At 36.6% G+C, this 21,988-nt stretch overlaps 1 protein-coding gene and 1 long non-coding RNA gene across 8 annotated transcripts in view; one reads left to right on the forward strand and one right to left on the reverse strand.

Annotated features, from left to right (window-relative positions):
• The window catches only part of LOC102684717 (protein bicaudal C homolog 1), a 91,044-nt gene extending 83,781 nt beyond the window's left edge, over positions 1-7,263 (forward strand). For 5 of the 7 annotated variants that reach the window (XM_015346879.2, XM_015346881.2, XM_015346882.2 and 2 more), the window contains 4 exons: positions 275-434; positions 1,600-1,760; positions 2,183-2,282; positions 3,982-7,263. In XM_015346879.2, coding sequence (XP_015202365.2) covers positions 275-434; positions 1,600-1,760; positions 2,183-2,282; positions 3,982-4,112 — 552 coding nt within the window. In that variant the 3' untranslated portion in view covers positions 4,113-7,263. The remainder of the gene's footprint in view (positions 1-274; positions 435-1,599; positions 1,761-2,182; positions 2,283-3,981) is intronic. The other 2 variants (XM_015346880.2, XM_006630378.3) reach the window with 1 other exon arrangement.
• LOC138238406 (uncharacterized) lies at positions 323-21,626 on the reverse strand. Its single transcript, XR_011189421.1, has 3 exons — positions 21,384-21,626; positions 3,112-3,147; positions 323-410 (listed from the first exon to the last, which is right to left on the reverse strand). It is a non-coding gene; the product is annotated as an uncharacterized lncRNA (long non-coding RNA).
• Positions 21,627-21,988: the final 362 nt, after the last annotated feature.

A 21,988-nucleotide genomic window follows, 5' to 3' on the forward strand; every position in this document is an offset into this window, starting at 1 on the left:
CCGTGTTTCTGCCTTGGGAGTATCTTATACTGTCTTGGTTTCAGGGAGGTGTCGGCACCTTCTGCCCTATGCCAAAGTACTGTACAGTAATCTGGACGGTCCTATTTTACCCTGAACTAATATAGTGTATTATCTGTCGACCTGAATCAGGCCAGTAATGTCCAAAAATCTTTTTATGAAGATATGGCTGAAATTGGTCAGGCCCAACTTATTAAACGCACCAGCTGGCATTTCTTCTGAGTTTGCTCTTTCAGTAGCTTGTTTTGTCTTCTAGCAGGGTTCTCCTCTGTCTCTTTCGCGGTCCAACAGTCGGGAAGGTGTGGGAAGTGGGAGCGACTCGGACAACTGGCGAGAGAGGAACGGGAGTGGGCCCCCAGGCCACTCGGATTTCCCTTCGTCCGTCGGCAGCCCTAAGAGGAAACAAAACAAATCAGGTGCGCAGAGTGAAACGGAGCCGACAGTTTGACGTTCAACCCCTCTCAGCTCAGTATGTGCTATAAAATGTCATGTACAGAAGGTCACTGATTACATGGCTACAATAGTCCAGTAAAATTAAAAGTTTGTGGTGGTTTTGGCCAACCCAGAAAGTAGCATCCTAGGAGAGCGTCAGGCCACAGATGGGACGTCACGTAGGAACACGCACTGTGTTTGATCCGAGTTATCAACACACAGACGTAGTGTAACAATGCACAGTTCCCCTGACTCCATTGGCGTTCCTGTGAATGAGTTTGGAAACTACACAGAACTGTATTTCTAAATATCTATAATGCCCTTGCTTTTGATTAAGGTACAGAACGCAGTAGTTACAAAGAATATTTTTTTCTTGAACAGGTACAGTACTGAATATATTGCACTTCACATTAAACAAGCTGAAGTAGTGTACAGTTTCTGCAACACTACAATTTTAGGTCTCTGGTCTTTATTTAAAACATTTTTATAGAGCAGACAAATTTGAAACAATTGAAAACAAATAAACCTCCAAAACACCAGTTTCTGTCAAAACCTTTTTGTTTGCCACATGCCTCATAGTTGCTATCGATGATAAAATGTTTTTTAAATCAAAAAGCCTTGAGATTGCTGTGCTTTCCATGGCTACAAACTATTATTAGAAACCTAGTCACTTCTCAAATCTACGTTATAGTGTAATATTGAGTCAGTATGTCCTTGAAAAGGCTACAGTATCTTCAACAGAATATCTATGTCAAAGTTTTGTAACATTTTCACAATTCATTGGCAGTGAAAATGCATTTAAAGACATTTAACATTTAATATCTTAATTCTGGTTTAAGAAACATGTCTTGTGTAAGTGCAGTAAGAGGAAGTTAAAGGCTCCAAGTTGTCATTGTGGAGAAGTGTGAAGTAGTTTCTTCAAAAGGCTCCTTGGTCAAGGGAAAACACAGCTCTTCCAAATCCAACACACTTTGTTCATGGGCTCTGAAGTGGAAAGCTGTAGGTTGCTTTAACCTTGTTTAATGTGCACAAGATGAAGAAAATGTGATGTTCAGCAGTTTTTTACAGGGTTAAAATTAAGGGTTGAGCTGAGAGAAAAGAGCCACAGGCTAATCTGTGCTTATTTGAAATCTTTTTTTTTTTTTTCAGCTGAACACTATCTCAGCAGCAGTAACTATATGGATTGTATTTCATCAATGACTGGCAGCAATGGATGCAGCCTGAGCACTTCTTTCAAAGGGTCTGATCTTCCTGAGCTTTTTAGCAAACTGGGGCTGGGAAAGTATACTGATGTCTTTCAACAGCAGGAGGTTTGTCTACATATTTTTCTGTCTTTTGCTCAAGGGTTTTTTTATCATCTTGTTAAAAGGGATATTTTTGAAAGCCTTTATCTCTCCTCCTTAATAGAGATTACAATCATTTTCTATTTAAAGTATGTGGCATAAATATTAGTCGTGTTTCCATTGACATCATCATCCTGAGTAAACCTGCAAAATAAATCACATCATCTGCAGAAGTATCCAGGACCAGGAGGCATAACAATGAAATGGGTTTTATAATACGAATAACAGCCTCTGTAAAAGAGCTGTTATTTTATGTTTCTGAGAAGTGTTGCTGTTGTGAAGTATGTACTCGACTTTAAATCAATTGTTCTGACTTCAAGCCATCCTGGTTCACTGGATATGGTTTTTTGCTTTTATTAGAAAAAGAAACATTTTTTTTTTCTCTGCAGATTGATCTTCAGACATTCTTAACGTTGACAGATCAGGACCTCAAGGAACTTGGCATTACTACGTTTGGTGCTAGAAGGAAAATGTTGCTTGCAATTTCAGGTTTGTAAGATTTAAAGGTGTGTCTTGTACCAAAACCAGTGAGCATTCCAAACATCTTGTGAATCTGTCACAGACAAAGGAAAACTAAAAATGTCCCGTCAGGATGACTCTTGGTTCTGCCTGAAATATTTAACTGAATGCCTTTTACTTAACGTGTTATCATCTCAGTGTAGCCTCACACATGACAGAAAAAAGGTACCAAACCTTTAAAAAGGAAGTTGTTCAGCCTATTAGCTCACTTGATTGCCAGGAGCTGGCTGATCTTGCCCAACATGGCTAAATAGCTTGTTCCACACTAACACACACATTTGTGTAAAAGAAAGTCCTCCTGCTCTCAGTTTTAAATGTCGTTTATATAGTTTCTTATATAGTTTGTTATAGTTTATTTTTGCCATTGAGGTTTTTCAGTACTTGAATCAACTTCACATCTAGTCTTCTCTGTTCCTGTTCAAGATTGTTTTTTTCGCCTGTGAGGATAGAACATCCCTTTAAGCCCTAGAATGCATCTGGCTGCTTGTCTCTGGACTGACTCCAGATCAGCAATATCTTTTTACACAGTGATCAAAATTGAGGTTTTAATTTAATTTTAACATATGTTTTGATTCACATATTTCATTTCTAATTATAGAACCAAACATTTCCTCCTCTAGACAATGTAGAGAAGAAATAAAACAGCCAGCAGTGTTTATAGATTTTTAAGCTTAATGTTTCTACCTTATAGTTGCAGCTTATGTTTTGCTACTTCTATATATTTACTACTAGCAGAGTCACAGAACAAGTGAGGTCATTTATTTTGGGGTGATCTTTATAATGCAAATACTTAACATACCTTTGATGTAGAGGAACAGGTAAAGGTTTATCCATGCTGAAAAGAAAAGATATTTGAATTGACCTAAATCATGAAATGTCAGGTTTTTTTATACCCTTCACTGCCAATTATAGTTGACAAAGGACATTTTCTATTTGTGTCCTCATCTCCACTGGTCCTGTTCAAAATCTTCCTCCTACATACTGTATCTACATGTGAGGATCTATCCAAGAAGAAATCATTTGTAAAACCTAATATTTGTATTTTAAAAAACCAAGGAACTGTAGAATAAGGATAATATTTGAATTGTATTTCATAAATGCAATAAATAGGACAACCATATACTGTAGTTGTGGTCCTTACACAATCAACTGTTTATGGAAAGTAGGAATATGAGCATGAATCCCTTGGAGCCAGCAGGAATTGGAGGAGGGAGAGCCAGTTTAGACACAATATCTGAGGTCTGCTGATTATTCCACTGCAGTGCTCAGGTCTTAAGCACAAATCTGTTCTGATCTGTTGTCTTTATGAGCTGGATCACAGGGTTATCTATTATTTTCTGTTTTTTAGGCACCTTCTAAAAACTGACATCTAACAAACTCTACCTAATTCACATTTTTCTCTCTCCTTGACAAGCAGAATCCCATAATGAGTATTGGGCATCTCTTCTAGAGTCTAGAGGAATCACATTTCATATTATTGCTGGCTGGGAACAAAATTACTTAGGAAGCTTCCCAGTGTAATGATACAGCAATTTTATGACTAATTCTTAATTTCTTCAAATGCCCTTCAGTTTCTTTTCAAGCCTCATATACCTGGGTCACAGGGTAAGACATACTTTTCAGTTGGTGTATTTGTGTCTGAAAAAAACTTTTTCCGTTCTGTCTGCAGAATTAAACAAGAACAGGAGGAAGCTCTTCGAGCCTCCAAACATCCGGTCTTCTTTCCTGGAGGGAGGGGCCAGCGGCCGGCTGACTCGTCAGTTCCACTCGGACATGGCCAGTGTGAGTGGCCGGTGGTAGTCTGCCCTGGTCCTGGTTCCTGACCTACAGGGTGGTTAGTGCGAAACTGACGTCTGCTCTAGTGCACCTTAACCCTTGTGGACAGCCTCAGCTGCACAGAGCCATTAGCACTCAGAGTCTGGATATTATGGACCAAAGCCTGCCTAATGTAACAGTGCCTGTGCCAAAAACATAAACAGGAAGGACTTTTTAGCAATAAGAAAGCACTCATCAGTGCAATTTGCAAACCGCAGACATGGTACTACATAGCTGTATGTGGATCAGAGAAGATGTGGTGTCGCAAAGTAATTTCTTTTCACAAATGGAGGTATAATATATGAAATGCACTGTCATATCTTCGAAGGACTAGGCAAATGCTTTGGAAAATCATCCTTTTGATGTTATTTATATACGTTCCTAGTTTATTTTTAAGTGAAGTTATAACAACCCTCTGCACTTTAAGAAAACTAGATCCATCGCCTGTGGACATTTATTTCTCTGATCTACAGATGTTTTCAGCACTTACAAACACTTGGGTGCCTGGCCAATTATAAGCACATACTGATATTATATTTAGTTCCCGATAATGGTAACAGTATCCCAGAAAATTGAAATCAAAGTTAAAAGCAAAATTTATCATATACAATTGGTTTCCATTTTTTTTATCGTGTTGTTTTAGAATTACAGCAAAATATTTCTGATCTATAGTTTTTTTTAATATCTTTGCCTTATTGTAATGTTTTCTTTCCCTTTTTTATATGTCTGTTTTAAACGTATTATTTGTTTAAATGTAAACCTTTAAGTTTTGCATTATTTGCTTTTTAAGGAAAATTAAAGTTTTATTTAACCTTTTTTTTTTAAAACAAAAATCTCTTAGCGTTTGATTCCCCTCCCCAAGGCTGTGTTTAAGTTAAGCACTGTGGAAATCACTAGATGGGGTACCTGTGTGCATCTCTACATACAGTCTGGCTATAGCATGCCTAGCTCTGCTTCTTGCTGCATCAGGAATCTGATCTGGCTTGTAAACCACTTCAAAATCCCATTTTACCTGCCATCTCATCAGGAGACAAAGGATTTCTGAATCAAAGTGATTTCCTTAATCTCGCTGTTTTAATATACTGGAATTCTGTGCACTACAGGGGCGCAAGATTTTTTCTAAGGCTTCTCAAGTTATTTTTCAATGCAGATATTACCTTTTTTGGGGTTCTTGGCACATTTGTATCCAGTTATGGACATAGCTATTTGGCTTTATTTTCTTCTTTAGTGGAATATGTAGGACGCATGGAGACAATACATGGAAGAGGAGTGGATGATAAATGTACAGCTTATAATGCTGCGTAGTGTGCCTGTAATGTTTACCAGAAAATTGAAGTAATTCATTTTTTTGGGCAGTAGAGTAATGTGAGCACTGTGTGACTATATTAAGTCTTAATCTCACGGTTTTTATATCTACATCAAATCTGTATTCTGCCAAATATGGGCTGTTTTTTCCCCCCCATGAAACACAGAACAACATGCTTGTTGCATTAGATGTGGCCAGCCCTGATCTTGGAAAGCCAGATTTTTTGGTCATCTTAAATGAGATTAAAAAATTAATGTTAGCTACCGATGCAAAAAGATGGAATATCTAGCAGATAAATTCTGACAGAAGTTCATTGAGGACCACATTTTCTGGTTTACAAACTGAACAGATTATCTTGCTAAACTGACCACAAAATTCCTGTGTTCCACGTCTTTAAAACATGATGGTTTAAGGGTCACCAGCTAAATGACTCATGCTGGAGAGATACTGTCCAAGATCGGTCCTGGCTGCCCCTGAATTGCAGGATAAAACAGTTTGTGTTATAAAAATGTCTTAAACTGTGAATTCTCATTTTCATCATGTGGACATGCTCTGCCAGTTTTACATTTTTGATAGCTAGTGAAGGGATGTTTTTGCAATTGAAGTTTACCATCAAGTGCCTCATTTTGCCTGTGCTATTCCTGCATGTATCTAGTTGCCAGCCTTTCCAAAGGAAGGAATACCAAGTATCTGTACTGTTTTATTTGTAAGGTACAAATATATACATTTGGATGTAAACCACTGAAGAAAAGTTCTTGTAACTAGCTTTTGTAATATCAAGAAATTTGTGTATTCATGCTTTGATGTTATAAAAATATACTGTATGTAATGTTCTGTGTGAGATATAGGTACAATTTTACAGGGCTAAACTGCACAAATAGGAGAGTAAAATGTATTTTAACATATATCTCTATTGTTTGAGTTGTGCTAGGACATTTTCAAAAGATCATCCAGTCTTTCTCTTTACTAGTGGTGGTACTGCAGTTTATCTGTGTTATGCTAAGTTCAGTGAGTCCTGAAAAGCAACCTAAAAAAGGAAAAAATCCCTTTATCACTTGTTTGGGGACCAAAGTGAAGTGTGATCTAAAGATCACAACAGATATTCATAAATGATTGCTTTAACTTGCACTTTCTTAAAAAGTAAAATACTTGTTAGTATTCTTCTGAAGTATCATTGATATTAAACCATTTGTTTTCAGTTCTTGAATGTTTCTATCTTACCACAATAAAACCAAACTTGTGAATGACTTTGAAGTTCACTTGGTTCTCGGTAGAATTGGTCTGCTGTGAAGACCAGTTGTGTTGTTTCGGATTGCCCAAACAACAGCAAAGTTGTTTCTTGTCAATGCCGGGCAGTGAAATGCTTAGTTAATGGCTACGCATTTTTCCGTTCCACTTTATTTTTATTTCCTTGTAAAGGAGAAGGTGAGAATGCATTGCAACTAGGATAAGCAATATTACATGTTAGAGTGGCACCAAAGTGAAAGGTCTCCCTCAAATGGAGAAAACCGATTTAGATACCCAGGGCTGCATGGAAAAAAAACACTGGAAATAGCTCACTTTCTTATATTTGATAAAGGGAATATGTCATTTGTTCAGTAATGCCTTAAAATTGTATTATGCACAATACATTTGAATCAGTAGCTACAAATGAAGGTTAGTAAATCAGTGCCTTAAGAATAATTCTTTTTTGTATCTGTAAATATAGCACAGATAAAATTGTATTTTTGTGTTTAACTTGATTTTTTTGTGAAATGAACGGTCTGTAAAAATATATAACAGCAATTAGCAGCTTTATTGCAAAGTAATAAACATATACAATCCCCTCTCTCCCCCCTCTGTGTATAATGTCATCTGCAAACAAACGGGCATAGAAACACTACTACTGTATATATACAGTATGTGTGTGTGTATGTATATATACAAAACAGGAAAATTCTTTATCTGCTGGCCTGATCAAATAGTAAGATGTCAGCAGAACACCGATTTCCTCTTTCATTGAAAGCCAGGCAGCTGAAAACTCAAAGACAGGTTAAACACCGCTGGAGACCGAAGGAATGGAGGGAGCGTGCCTCAGGTCAGTGCAATGCGAGTATTTCTGAGACTGCAGGAAGAAGCTGTGTAAGATCATAGTAAGACAGACACGCCAGTTACATACATTCATGTGCAATGTGAGGACAGGACCTTTAGAACTTCTCTTCGCTCAAACTCTCTGGACCTAGGTTGTAGATCTACAGACAGGAAATTAGCTCTTCCTTCAAGATGACATTTTACTGAAAGGAGTTAATAATGAGTTAAGAGGCAAGCATTTACTGAGCAGCTACTTTAAGTGACTGTACTGTATATACTGTACAGTATTAAGTTACAGTATTATACAGCAGTATTAGTCTTACTGCATAACTGCACCAATGGACTGCTTTGCCAAAGAAATGGCATGTGAGTTGTGATTTGAGTTTGTAATACCTTCCCTCGTCATCATGAGCTGTGTAAGATTGCCACAACTCACTGGCTGTTAAACATAGTACTCTGAAAGGTCACTATTCTTTGTTTCTCTAAAGCTATTATTCCTCTTCAGTGGAGTGAAGATTCAAAGAGCAGCATGCAGAGTAGTTTGACTTTCATTTTTCTGATCTCTATATTAAATCCAGCCTTTTCTTCAATCTGCTTTGTGTTTCTGAGCCCTGATATGTTTCTCAGAAATTGATTAAAAAAAGCCTTCTGTCTAGTGTATAACTTGCTGTAGATGGCAGGGGCACCTAGGATGCAGTGTGTAGGCTAGGGGGAGGAGCCAGCCCTACTTGCAGCACAGGGAGGTGAAGGATTGAAACGTTAAAGATACACAGTGAATGTCTCTGCTTCCAATCCCATTGCATTTCTTTCATCTTTCTGTCTGTCTGAGGCAAACTTTTCTTCCCCCACCCCCCATGGAAAAATGCTGGCAGAAGCCTTGATAGAAATTTATGATTTTTATTTCCAATCTGACACATTTGCAGAGAACAAAAATGTTTGGAGTTTATAGAAAAATCGATGTCCTCTACAAGAACACTGGCATGAATCATATCATACAATTGAGAGACAATGAAGACGGTGAATATTGTATTTTTTATACAATAAAATGTATAGTTAATAAAATGTGTTGATGTTAATGTAATCTGCATCACATCAGTGGAGAAAGCGGTTGCTAGCATGTAAAGACCGGCCTCCTATCATCAAGTACAGTATGTAAACCTTTCACTTTAATTGTTAGATTGGTACCAAAGCCAACGTGTCCATTAATCCAGTGCTGCTGGATTTCTGTAATCTGCTGCAATGAGTCAGATGGGGAAATAGCTGCTGGCAGATGCAAACCCATTGCATTCTTATTTCAAAGGAAAACCCTTTAAAAAAATCACAGCTTCGAAGTATCATTACATCCGCATCCTTCAACTGCAATGCCCTGGGATTATCACTGATGAGCTCATTTTTACACAATGTACATGGTTTAAAAGTACATTTGAAGCTTGCAAATGTTATCCTCTGGGTAGCACAAACATCACTGCATCAGCTTCTTGTTAAAAAGGAAACCATACTCCATATGATTAAGACAGATTAGCCGGTACAGAAAGACAGTACATATGACAGGTCTACAGTTACACCCAGCTATGAAAATTGTGTGCACCTCTAAATCCATGTGCCTCAATACATTATTCAGAGGTGTCTTAAAAGTGTAGGTGCTAAATTGTGAGTGATTTTGTTAGACTACTCTTGCAAAGTTGATTAGAATGTTTACAGTCTCTTGCTTTAATACATTTTTAAAATGTTATTGTAAACCCAATGGATGTTTACTTATTTTAAGGGTCATAAAAGCAACAGGCAATATCTGAAATCTCCACTAGATTTTTTTTTTTCTTGCAATGTTCAAAAAAAGCTGCTGGACCTTACTTTTCCAAGGGAATAATGTTTCAAAATGGAATTTGTACATCAACATTATGGTTTGTGGTTCAGGCTCAAAAATGTGTTTGCTCTGTTTGTTTTAGGGTTTCTTTCCCTTGTGATTTCAGTCTTAGTCTGTTGAGTAATTTGAATATTGCTCTGTTATTTTAAGTTTTTACTAGGTTAGTGCAATATGAACACACTGTCCAGCCGCACTCTTGGTAATGCACAGTGCACAGTAATGTTATCTTCTCACAGAGTTCTTTCTAATAGATCTTTAAATTGCGTAACGGCTTTCAGCGTGGGAAACCAGTGTACCGGTTTATATTGTATTGTGATGCGTTTTCCCACTTACAGTTGGCACTGTACTTCATCTCTAGGAAAAATAAACTACCTAACACGCAGCAGGTGCCTGAACAGGGTGAATGGAGGTCACCCTAGCACAACTCCTACTGAGAGGCACTTCCAGTTATAGAAATAAAGTGAGTTATGGTGTGGAAGTCAGACGCCAAGACACCCACAACTCAAGAGCAAGCCTTCATTTCCTGGAAGAAGCACACATGCCTGTTACCATCAATACAAATCGCCCAATTGTAGGGTCTCTGTATCCCAAAAGTTCTGGCTCCGTTGTATAACTGCTACTGTTCTCTTTGTGGGCATAGTGATTGTTGGCCCTCTTCTTGTGAAACGTCTCCAAAAAATCCTAATTTCATACTCCCAGGTCTCATAATAATTGGAAGTTGATACATCTTCCCTTTTGTCAATGCACTATTCAGATTTCATTCACATTAAAGAACAAATTAAACTGTATACAGTACTGTATATACACATTTAGGAAATTAAATCAGTGTTTTCTGCTATTGGATGTTCTCTGTTACAATAATTGTCTATTTGGAAAAAGAGGGGAACAAAGCTAATGTTGTAGCGCCTGTAAGCATTTGTGTTGTGTTGGTAAATGGTCCCTTGAGCTGTGTAGAGAAAGTTAAATAATAATAACCACCTGAGCCTTTTTTTAATTAAGGCACATCAAGCTGTATTGTTCAGTGCACAATATATACATCTTTTATACGTTTCTTTCACATTTGCCCTTGTTCCATTGGAGCATTTTGTGACATAGCAGAATCAAATCACCATTGCTGTGGTAGACTATGAAAACTACCATGCTTTTTTCATGAATATGACATGTACAGTTGTGAGCAGTTGTAGTGTATTACCTTTCATACTGCATCAGATATGTTGTGCGCAGAAACAATAGAAACTTCCATTAATGAAAAACTTTCATTTAATGTGCTGCTTGCTGTATGAAAGATAAGAATAAAAGCATAAAAATAGTTCTGAGGTGTGTAGGCTGTATTTTTTAGTCTTGGGACTGAAGACCACACTTTTATAAAAAAAATCCTTTAAACATCTCATTAATCCCTATGGGGCAAATTCATTGTACAATGCACTTTTCAAACTCTTATCCCCAGTGTATGCTGGGATACAACTGTACATAGATTTTATTTTTAATATTTCTTTACCTCTCTCAACTGCGCATTCTTAACCAACTCATAGTGGCATTTCAAATTTGAATTTATGGTTCCCTATATCAAGAACTCATTTGCTTACTGTTTTCCACTCTTGATACCAGAAGAACTATTTTGAAATTGGTGATTTTTATATTACCTTTTAAAAGTTTTTAATGCTATCAATAAAACCGAATGTGGAATTGCTGATATCAGCACTTTGCTTTTTCCCATTTGGGACAAAACTAGAAATAGACTCACGTCAACCCTGGGGCAACAGTCTTAAGCTATTGAGGGGAAAAAACTTCAATGCCTAAGTTTATGATATATTATTTATTTGAGTTTATTTATTTATTATTATTGGATTTTTCGGCTTGTCTGGAGGCTGAATGATGCAGCTCTGAAAGTTTTTTTCAGCCCAAATCCCTCAGCTACCACTCAGTGACTGTCCAAGGTCATGGTATTTACATTTGTGCCTCTCGAGCCCAATCATATGCACAAGGTATAGAGAGAAAGAAGTACACAGTGAGCAGAAACCCAGGCAGGCCTTTCTCTGCATTGGTCTCATGACAGCCCTGGTCAAGGCTGCACAGCCTGAGCCGTCTGATGGCTGACTGTCTAAACCCAGCCGCAGGTCTGGGAGGTAGTCTGTTCATACTTGATGTTAATGCTGTGAAGATACTGTATGTCCCAGCTCCACGCCGAAGCAGCTCACGCATTTAAACAGGAATGGCATTCAAATGAAACCCTTTGGAATTTTTGTTCATTGTGAAAAGTGGGTTTATTTGTTTAGATCAGTCAGTCAATGCTAGTACTGTAGGTCTTTCCTCTTGCAAACATGCTGTTGGTTTTCTATGCCGCCGATATAAGAACAGAGATAATAAAAAAGCAGTATTGGATGATATGTCAGAATATAATAGATACCTGTTTCTAATAAAAAGTACTATTAAAACTATAAAGCCTTTTAAACATTTCAGGTTAAAATGTTTTTATTCCATGAATAGTAACACATTTTCAGCATTAGGATCCAGTCAAAGTCTCCACTGAACTGGTCGTGGTTTGTTTTACATTTCCACAAGAGGGCATAAAATAGCCTTGGATCAAGGCTGTGTCATGTCTTGACTCGGTTAAATGGAGTCAAGGTTATGGTTAACCTTCTAAAGTGTTCAGCATTCGATTCAGAGTTTTTATTATTATAGTTTGTATTATTATTATTGTTGTTGTTGTTTTGTTAATAATAATGTTTGCATAACAGAAACTCTCAGCCAGCAATTGTGACTAATTGCTCTTTGAATATTTTCACTATGAATATAACACTAGGACTGTGTTGCATTAGGGCTTCCAAAGTACTGTGACAAGTATCACAGCTCTGAGACACAGGTCAGGATTCTATTGTCCATATGTGGCAAATACCAAGAAAAAATTTAGACAATCATTATCATATTTTATAACATATTTTCTCTCATATAGCTCACATTTTTTTCTTTCAGATTTTCTCTAAGAATTTGCTAAGAAAGTAAATGCAGTCTATTATAACTATTCATCATAGCACATTTCCTTTTTGTCCATGTTTAATTTTAATGTGCAATAAAGTATAAGACACATTTTCAGGAATTGAAGTTCTATTCCTGCTGCCTACAGTGGGGCTTCACACAGTAATTCACACAACATGTGATTTCAGTGCAAGTGCAAACATCACTGACCTTCAGTCTACCTGATCTATTTACAACACAATGATAGACAGGCTGACTATGACTTCCTGTTGGTTTGTATATGCATGCACCTTTGTACTTACTCTTGTTTTTATTTCAGAATATGACCAAATTAAATCTTTGTTTCCTAAACAGCCATTATAATTTCTTTGAATTGTCCTTTAAATTATGCTTGAAAGAGGAGGAACAAGGTTAACTACAGAATACTGTTAAAAGTGCCTATAAAACCCTAGATGAGTTAGAAACATGATGAGCCAAATGGCCTCCTCTTGCTTGTTTGGTTGGGGGTAGATCGATGATCCAAGCAGATGTCATCAACCCATTTTTTGAAGGATTGCAAAGTGAGTTTCAGGATTACAGCTCTCTAACTTTTGTTAAGAAGTGTTTCCTGTTTCAGTCCTGAGGTACATTGTCTTTATATCTACAGTACTTGTCTACTGGCCCTTGTTTCCACAGTGGTCCTGAAGGAGTTTTCTGGGTTGAATTTCTCAGTAAATTTCAAGGTTTTAAATCCTTAAATTAAGTGCTCTCATGGGGTCTTTGTTCACATTATGGGTCCATTAATCAGACATAAACAGCCGCATGGCACACAGGGCACAATAACATGCAGGTTTCTCACAATGACCTTGGGAGAGGAACGATAAATTCAAATTCTGCGACACCTGATCTGCAGCAATCCAAGAGGTTTTAGGTTTTCTCACCATCTGCAGGCACTGTGACTCTGAACTCTGATTCATAGCTCTTGTGTTAGTACAAGTTAGTCTTTCCTTGCTTCTTCAATTCAGGCACTTCAGAAAGTACTTCTAGTTAGGCCATTAGACAGAACGGATTTGTTTCACTGTCCTTTCCTTGGCTCCTTAAATATTGTTCTGCAAAGCAGGCAATGCCACAGCCAAAAAATACCTTTCTGGCAAGACTTAAATTGATTAGTACAGCTGAACGTCATACAGAAATTCACTTCTAACTTTTTTTGTGTCAGCAATTCATTTGAAACAGATTGATTTCTGGTTTTAAGGTGTGCAGATTAATTGTCAAAGAGTTATGACTTTTCCAAGAGGGTGCAGTGTGTCTTGCATTCCTCTTGTGACAAATTGAGGGGTTTTGAAATCAGTCTATATGTTCTATATTTAAAAAACAATGACACGTTCAGCCTCTGAAGACCGGCTACCTCACTCTTCAGATTACTGTGGGCACTTTGTAAAACAAAGACCAACAGAACTTTTACACGATATGTATTTTCATCTTGAAATGCATTCCTGTCTATAATTTGTTGTTTTGATTTATTTCTTTGAACAAAGAAACTCCATAATCCTTGCCAGGGATCATGTTGCATCAGTAAGAGTGTGTAATCAAAGCACAGAACACTATAGGAAACACTGTAAAGCTCTGAAGCCACATACCCCTCAACATATTCAAGTAACTAGAACATTTCTAATATTACATTTCTGTAGCATAAATACACTCTGAGATTAAATCGTAACCCATTTCAGGAAAATAGCAATCCGTCGTCCACTTCTAAAAATGAAACCAGGAAATTGTTCTAGTTCTGTCCATATTAGTTTAGCATTATTTCAAACGGTGTCTGTGACCAGGTTTTGAACAGGGGAAATAGTAACTGAGAAAATAATATGGCACCGTACTATTTTTGTAAAACGTGATTCATCTCTAAAATTGTAGCATGTGTAAAATTGTAGCATCCTTGATACACTGATTTAGATTAGAACGTAAGAAAAGTTACAAATAACAGGAGGTTATTTGGCCCATCTAGCTAGTTTGATAGTAGTTAATTGATCCAAGAAACTCATCCAGACATTTCTTGAAAAAAGCCAAGGTATAGGCTTCAACAGCATGGCTGGGTAGCTTGTTCTAGACTCCCACAATCCATTTTCTGTCATGTAATTAATATTCGTTTTATTTCTGCATGATGATTCCAATGCCAAAACTAAATATAAAACCCTTACCATGGCTGTACCAGCCTGAAAGGGTCCTTAAGATATTTTACAAACAGGTCTCTGAACCCTGCACATGAGGTCATTTGTCTGAATGCTATTCAGGCAACAAATTAGGCATGGTTTGTCTCATTTTAGGAAAAAGTAGTTTTGCTTTTAAATAAGTCCTGAACACCACATGTGCTATCAGTATATCACTGATATAATTAAATCCTTAAGTTTTTTTTTCCACTTTCACACGTGAGTACAGTGCACAGGTAAAAAAAGGCCTTTCTGCTACATTTATCTCACTTATTTTATGCAAAATAGTCAGCCTTTAAGCATAAAGATTTTTTTGTAATCTGATTTTGCAACATTTTCCAAATCAAGGTGATATACCAATCACCTAATTCACATGAAATGACACTGTCTAGTCAATTTACTTCCCTAGGCTTCCAAAACTGCTACATCATAAACCTGGTTCACAAGCTCAAAGGACTGCCAGGCTTAGCCGTCTCCACCTGGATACGCGACTGCAGTGTTTTTACAAATCCCACATCCGAACAGCGTGATGTAATACACTGGAAGTCTGTTAATAAAATGGCAACCTACGGAAATTTCTGCCTGGCTACAGCGCAACGTTCAAATTAGCAGGCTTTGAGAGAGGTGCATGCTGCAGACTGCCCGTCACCAGATGCTTTGCTGGCAGATTAGTACAAGAGTGAGTGCTAGCTGTATAATAAGTTAGCTAAAGGAGACGGAGTTAGGGGGCGTGGGGGCACTGATGCTTGTAATGAAATCAACAAAGCCACTGCTGCAGTGATGTGGGCTCACCCTTCACGTTCTGGCACCGCATTGCATTTAATTCACTCAACACCACAGACTTAAACAAAAAGCTCACGATATCGTTATATTCCCACCGTATTCTCTGTGACTAAGAGAGGAGGTCGTTCCCGGGATGATTCTCTGCTATTTGTGTTTTTCTGCAGCTATCCTAACCACCCTTTCTCTCGCCATCTGCCACTTCTAATTTTTATTATCGACAATAGGAAGACGGACGCGGGGAAGAGATTTGATTTGTTGTCATAGAAACAAACGTATTAGGATATTCGCTAGCGCAAAATTAAAGGAAAATCGAATGTGTAAATCTCGTCGAAAGAGAAGAAGACAAATAACAACGAAGAAAGCACAGTACGTCTTCTAGGTCATTAAATTCTAGTACAGCCTCCTGATATTAATCCAAACGGATGCTGCCCTGGGGTCATGCTAAATCATGGGAGGATCTTGGATTTCGATTCTATATCTCTTACAGCTCCTGTTTTTATTTTATTTTACCTTACCATTACTCCATTCTTCCTTTAGAGGGGAAATCGGTAATAATGCATCATGAATGGGGTGGCTGAATTGCCGTTTTCAAGGTCTTCAGTTTGCAGAAGGAAATAATATACAGTAGTAACAGCACACAAAACAAAAATGTTCCGTTCTTGATAAATGCAACATATCTAGTGCAGTATAAAAAGTATTAAACTGTTCATACTTCAGCTTATGCACTGTATTGCATATTTCTGAATATAGTATGGTAATGTTCATAGCAAATTAATTTATTTTGCAATGTCACCTTGGGAACAAGAAGGGATAATATTGAAAGAAATGTGAAAAAGTTGTATATACAATACTGTGTACACTGTAAACAATACAGCTTGATGTGCCTTAATAAAGAAAGGCTCAGCTGGTTATTTTTATTTAACTTTCTCTATACAGCTCAAGGGACCATTTACCAACACAACACAAATGCTTACAGGCGCTACAACATTACCTTTGTTCCCCTCTTTTTCTAAATAGACAACTATTAGCAACAGAGAACATCCAATTGCACAAATTATATAAACCAGTTTCAGGAAATCAGTTTAATTTGTCTTTACCTTTGCACGGGAAACAGGAGTCACACCTAAGAGACCTTGCACTTACCAAACACCAAATTGGTACCAATGAGAATATATGGCTCTTTTTACACAAAAGATCGTGGGAGTCTACAACAAGCTACTTAGACATGACGTTGAAGCCGATGCCCTGGCTTCTTTCAAGAAAAGGCCGGTTAAGGTCTTCTGATCAATTAGCTACTAGCAACCAAACAGTGGCCTCCTCACTTTCAAAACCATTCTGTTTTTAGTTTCTAATAGCTCCCTGTGGGAAAATAAATGATGCATTAGATTCAAATGGATCCATATTTGGTTGAATGAATTTCCCATTTTCCCAGCATGATTCGAAGACAACACTAGTATAAAAATAAATATTATCTATATTGCTCCTACTAAACAGTAAATTCTAACTGCAGTCAAACTCATTAGCATTTTAAATGAGAACTTCTATTTTTTAATCACAATTACATACATTTTACAACATTAATAGCTACTGGTTGAATTTTGTATTTTCTTCCTGAATTTACTAGTAAATTTTATCTTAAAGAATAAAGTCAATCCTTTATACATTGTCAGTGCAGAGGAGAATAATTATATCACAATTGCAGTGCAGTGGCTCTGTAGCTAAGGATCTGTGCCTGTGGTTGGAAGGTTGCTGGTTCGTATCATGCAGATAACCCCAGCTGCTCCAGGGGTGCTGTATAAGTGGCTGACCCTGTGCTCTGACCCCAATCTTCTCTTCCTGTCTGTGTGTCTCATGGAGAGCAAGTTGGGGTATGTGAAAAGACAAATTCCTAATACAAGAAATTGTATATGGCCAATAAAATGATCTTATCTTAATGCTATTTGAAAATATATTTTTTTCTCCCAGTAATCCATTTATGTTGTTGGTTTAATCACAATATCATCACTGATCATGCCTGATTTGTAAATTTTCTTTTTACCAATTACAGCTGTAACGTTAAGCTTTTCATGATTTTCCTACCCAGGCTTTTGGGATTGGGGGGTTAACATAATTTACAGTATTTAATTGCCAATTTGCAGAATAAAGCTTAACAAGCGTTGGTAAATAACGTATCAAAGGGACACTTCAACACTTTGAGAACTGACAAGTTATTTTTCTTTTAGGACAACACTCTGGAAAATGATGGTAGTAAAATAAACAAGACAGTTTAAATGCAGTAAATGTCTACAATGCTTTGTTTGTTTCTGCTGTAATTTTCAATACCATGTTATGGTGATCAAAGTCATTTACTTTAGGACCTGTGTCTGATATTGATTTGAAGCAGCACCAAAACATAACCTTTTCTTTTCTAGAAATCCAGAGTACATATGCCATATCTGATTTTCAGTATTTCCCACAATCTAATTTGAATTTCATTTCATCTACAACAATATATGAAATTGTTATTAAAACCTTAGACCTAGATGCTAGATTCAGAAAAGGAAACAAGACAAAATTACTCACTAGGATTTGCCTTGCATCTTATTGATTTTGCAGTGTTCTATTTGTAATCTTCATATATGAATTGTATAATTTCAAAATGAATGTTTCAATTGTTCAAGTAAGGAACTGCATCAGCATGTCTAAGCTGCTGAGGAACAGGCAAAGGTTTATTCCATGCTGAAAGAAAAAGAAAAGACACAATGTCTCCAGGTGTCAAAGCTCCACAGCAGAAACATTTTGTCTCTTTTCTTTCAGCATGGAATAAACCTTTGCCTGTTCCACTTCAATTGTACAGTACATATTAATAATGGTTCATGCTTTGAAAATCATTGTATGGTAAATGCAGTTATCATATCAAGTCAAACTGCATATTAGTCATGAGGTTTATTTTGTTCTTTTAAAATTTCCGATGCACTGAACATTGAAAATGTTGAGATGTTTTCGACTCAAATGTGTAAAGACAAATTTTTTGCTTTGGTTTTCCTATTACAACATTCCGGCTGAAATGAATGTCATTATGCATGTTCATATTTACAGTGAAACTGCTATAAGATGAGGGCTGCACGCTAAAAGTTTTTACCTGAAGGAAGGTAACAGTTTTACCTGACATAAGGTAACTATTTTGTGTGTGACCATACACTGATTCAATGTTCTGACATTTTTATTATTTGATAATATATTTGATTTATTTTGTTCTTTTGGCTAATAACATCAGCTGTTTCCAGCTATAACTTAATGATACACAGACTGTTTAAAACCTGCCTGCTGTTAAGATACTACCAGTAAGGCAGGTGCTGAACAGAGGACTTATGTATTCCAGTCAGTTGTCAACACAGCAATGCACATACAGTAGGATCCACTGATTCCACATCCACAAAGGATCTTGTACCAGTGTCTCCTTAACCACAACGTTTCACAGCTGTAAGTCATTTAAAAAACATTTCAACTTACTACACCAAAAGAGCAAGACATTTCTTTTCTTTCCACAAGATAACAGAAAGCATAAAAATAATTGGTATTAGCCAAACCACTGAACTCATCATCCACGAAAGTACACAAATTTGAATAAAACCATGTTTATGTGAATAAACCATGTTGTCATTGTGATTTCTGACTTGTATTTAATGAATATGATACAGTATGTATAAAAAACCTAAATATGCTGCAACAGTGATGATATTATATGGTCTGAAACAAGTTCTTCACTTCAGTCTAATCACTTTGTATTAATCATATTTATGCAACAGTAAAAGAAATGAGCCAGTAACCATGACTCAGACTTAAGAAGCATGAATGACATGTTCACTGTACCCAAATAGGGCTTTTTTCCTTGCAGATATATGAGTTCAAGACAATCTTCCTTTTCTTCCATGTAATCTGCATTTGGATTAATGTGCACCATGTCAATTTCATTTTATACACTTGTACCTGTATATAATAAACTAAGTAAATAAGTAACTTTACCAAACATTGATATTAAAAACAAAACCTTCAGTGTTGTTAGGCAACAAATGTTACAATTTCTGAAGAAAAATTTAGTTTTTAGATTCCAAATATGGCAGGCATGTAATTTTTTTCTGTGCATTAGTAATGTTTTGCAGAACAAGTCATATCACATGGTTGAATCCAAGCTCCACCTAGTTATGAATAAAAAGGGTCTGTGTATTCTGTCCTCATCAAGACATACGGAGAAGTAATACAACTATCAAAAATCTTAGAAATACAGCAATAAGAAGGTTATCCCCAAGAATGAACAATTCTTTAGTAAGACCTTACTTAAAATGTTGTGTTCAGTATCAGTCAGTATACCACATAAAGCTTACAGTCTTAGAATGATCAAAGAAGAACAACAAAAATGAATCCTGGTCTCTGGGGATTGTCATATACTGACAGGTTAAAGGAAATGTAGCTTTAGACTAGAACAAAGGAGATCGAGAGGAGGTTTTATCACAGTACATTAAACCCTAAGGTAAGGTAAAGATAGGGTCAGAATAAGGACCTAATGACTGTAAGAATAGTTTTTTTTTACAACGTGTCTCCTGATCTCAATTTTAAATCCGTTTTCACATAGTTTCCACTTCAATCCTCTCGTTTGTGTTTCACTGCTGATTCTGAAGTCCACTGGCTAGTTTGCTGCCAAGGATTCTGACCACTTCAATCAGGTCCCTTCGTAATCTTCTCTGTTTAAGACTGGAGAGGTTCAGTTCTTTTACCCTGTCACTGTAGGATATTCCTTTAAGCCAATGAATGTATCTAGTTGCTTGTCTCAAGAGTGATTACAGAACAGCAGTGTCATTTTTTAAAATGTTTAACCAAAATTGAACGCTATATTCTAAATGAGCTCTTACTGGTGCATTGCACAATTTTAACATGATTTATATTCTACATTATATCCATTATAATATACATTATATCCTGATATTCTGTTTGCTTTTTTCATTATTTCCTCAAATTATCTAGATGTAAATGTGTCAATGTATGGCCTTAAGTCATTTTTACACACAGTCTTGTCAAGGTCAGCAGGTCCCATTTCATAGCTAGAGATTTTTTTTTGCTTTTGACATGTAACACTCTGCATTTGTGTGCAATGAACATTATCTGCTAGGTGTTTGCCCACCAGTTGTGAATTCCAATTAAATCTTTATCTATTTTCTGGGCAATGTATTCAGCATTTGCTCATACTCATACTTTGTTTGGGCATTTCTCTGTACACAGCTCCATAGTTCCATTTTATTGCAATTCCTGATTTATTACCTACAAATAAATGTTCTTCTCTATTTGTTTCCTTTTAAAACTAAACTTCCTTCTCCAAACCCAGACACTTTTTATTACAAAACTTTTTTCATTTCATAGCTTAAATGTAACTATATATAACATAAACCTCCCTTACAGTGTTTGTTCATAAATTGGCCATTTGGAGAATGTATCATTTAAATATGCAGTAATTGCTGCATACCAGAATCATAATAATTATAATTATATTAAATTGCATGTATTAGGGCAATTTGTTTTTGACAGATTTTGTCCAAGAAAAGCCAAATGTGAAACTAGCTTAAAGTGTTCTCCTTCTTCTAAATAATCTCATGCCCAAAAAAACAGTGAATTAACAATTTATTAGCTTTGGAAACAGTAACATATTAATCTTGTCCGTATATTGTATCATTTGAAAATGATCAATTGAAAATCATCAAATTGCACAACGGTCCTAGTGCCTCATGTTTTGATTGTAGCTGTGCTGACATTTATCTTATACATCAAGAAAGAAGCTGTTTGTCTGTGAAATACTCCCTGTCTGAATATGTTGAACATTTCATTAGTCCGCTTGCTACCTTGTCAAGAACAGAAGTGACTACTGACCTGGCAGGAGTCTGTGTCCCAGCACAGTCACCCATTCGCTCTGATTCATTCTCAGCACTGTCATCACAACCAAACACATTTGAAATTGACCTGCAGTTTTTAACTGTCTACTCAGATCTAAGAGGGAGGCAGATTAAATTACAATAATTTCATAAAGCCTTTCGTGCTACCTGTCCCCAGTTGTTTTTTAATGTTCTGACACAGACAGAATCCATGTTCTTTCCATCCTCATCTGGTCAACATTCATGTTGTAGATGTGGGAGCATGAAACAAGCTTCTTAGTTTATTGAAGCCGATACTCTGACTTCCTTCAAGAAACAGCTGGATGAGATCCTTGGATCAGTTAACTACTAACTACTAAATGGGCAAGAGGGGCCGAATTACCTCCTCTTGTTTGTAACCTTATACATGTCCTTATATGGACTAGGCAGTGTTACAGGTTTTATTTGGTCATCAGAACATCAATGAGAAATATTTATTTCCAAAACATAATTAAGATAGAAGGGTGCAGAAAACACATATTTCATCACTGAAACAGGTTAAGCAGCATAGTGTACATATACAATATGTGGACGCCTTACCCTTGAAGGAAATTAAAAAAAAACTGAACTCAAACGCAGCAGAGTCTAATAAATTATTTTATAACTGGATTGTGATCTGGAACTGTACTACCCAGAGCTACTTAATAAATCTGTCATTGTTTTTTTTTACTTGACATTGTGGTATAATGTGTCTGTGCCACTGAGAGGATGGATTGTTTTTGTGTGCTTTGTGC

Source organism: Lepisosteus oculatus, chromosome 4 (genome assembly GCF_040954835.1).
Source record: "Lepisosteus oculatus isolate fLepOcu1 chromosome 4, fLepOcu1.hap2, whole genome shotgun sequence".
Lineage (NCBI taxonomy): Eukaryota > Metazoa > Chordata > Actinopteri > Semionotiformes > Lepisosteidae > Lepisosteus > Lepisosteus oculatus.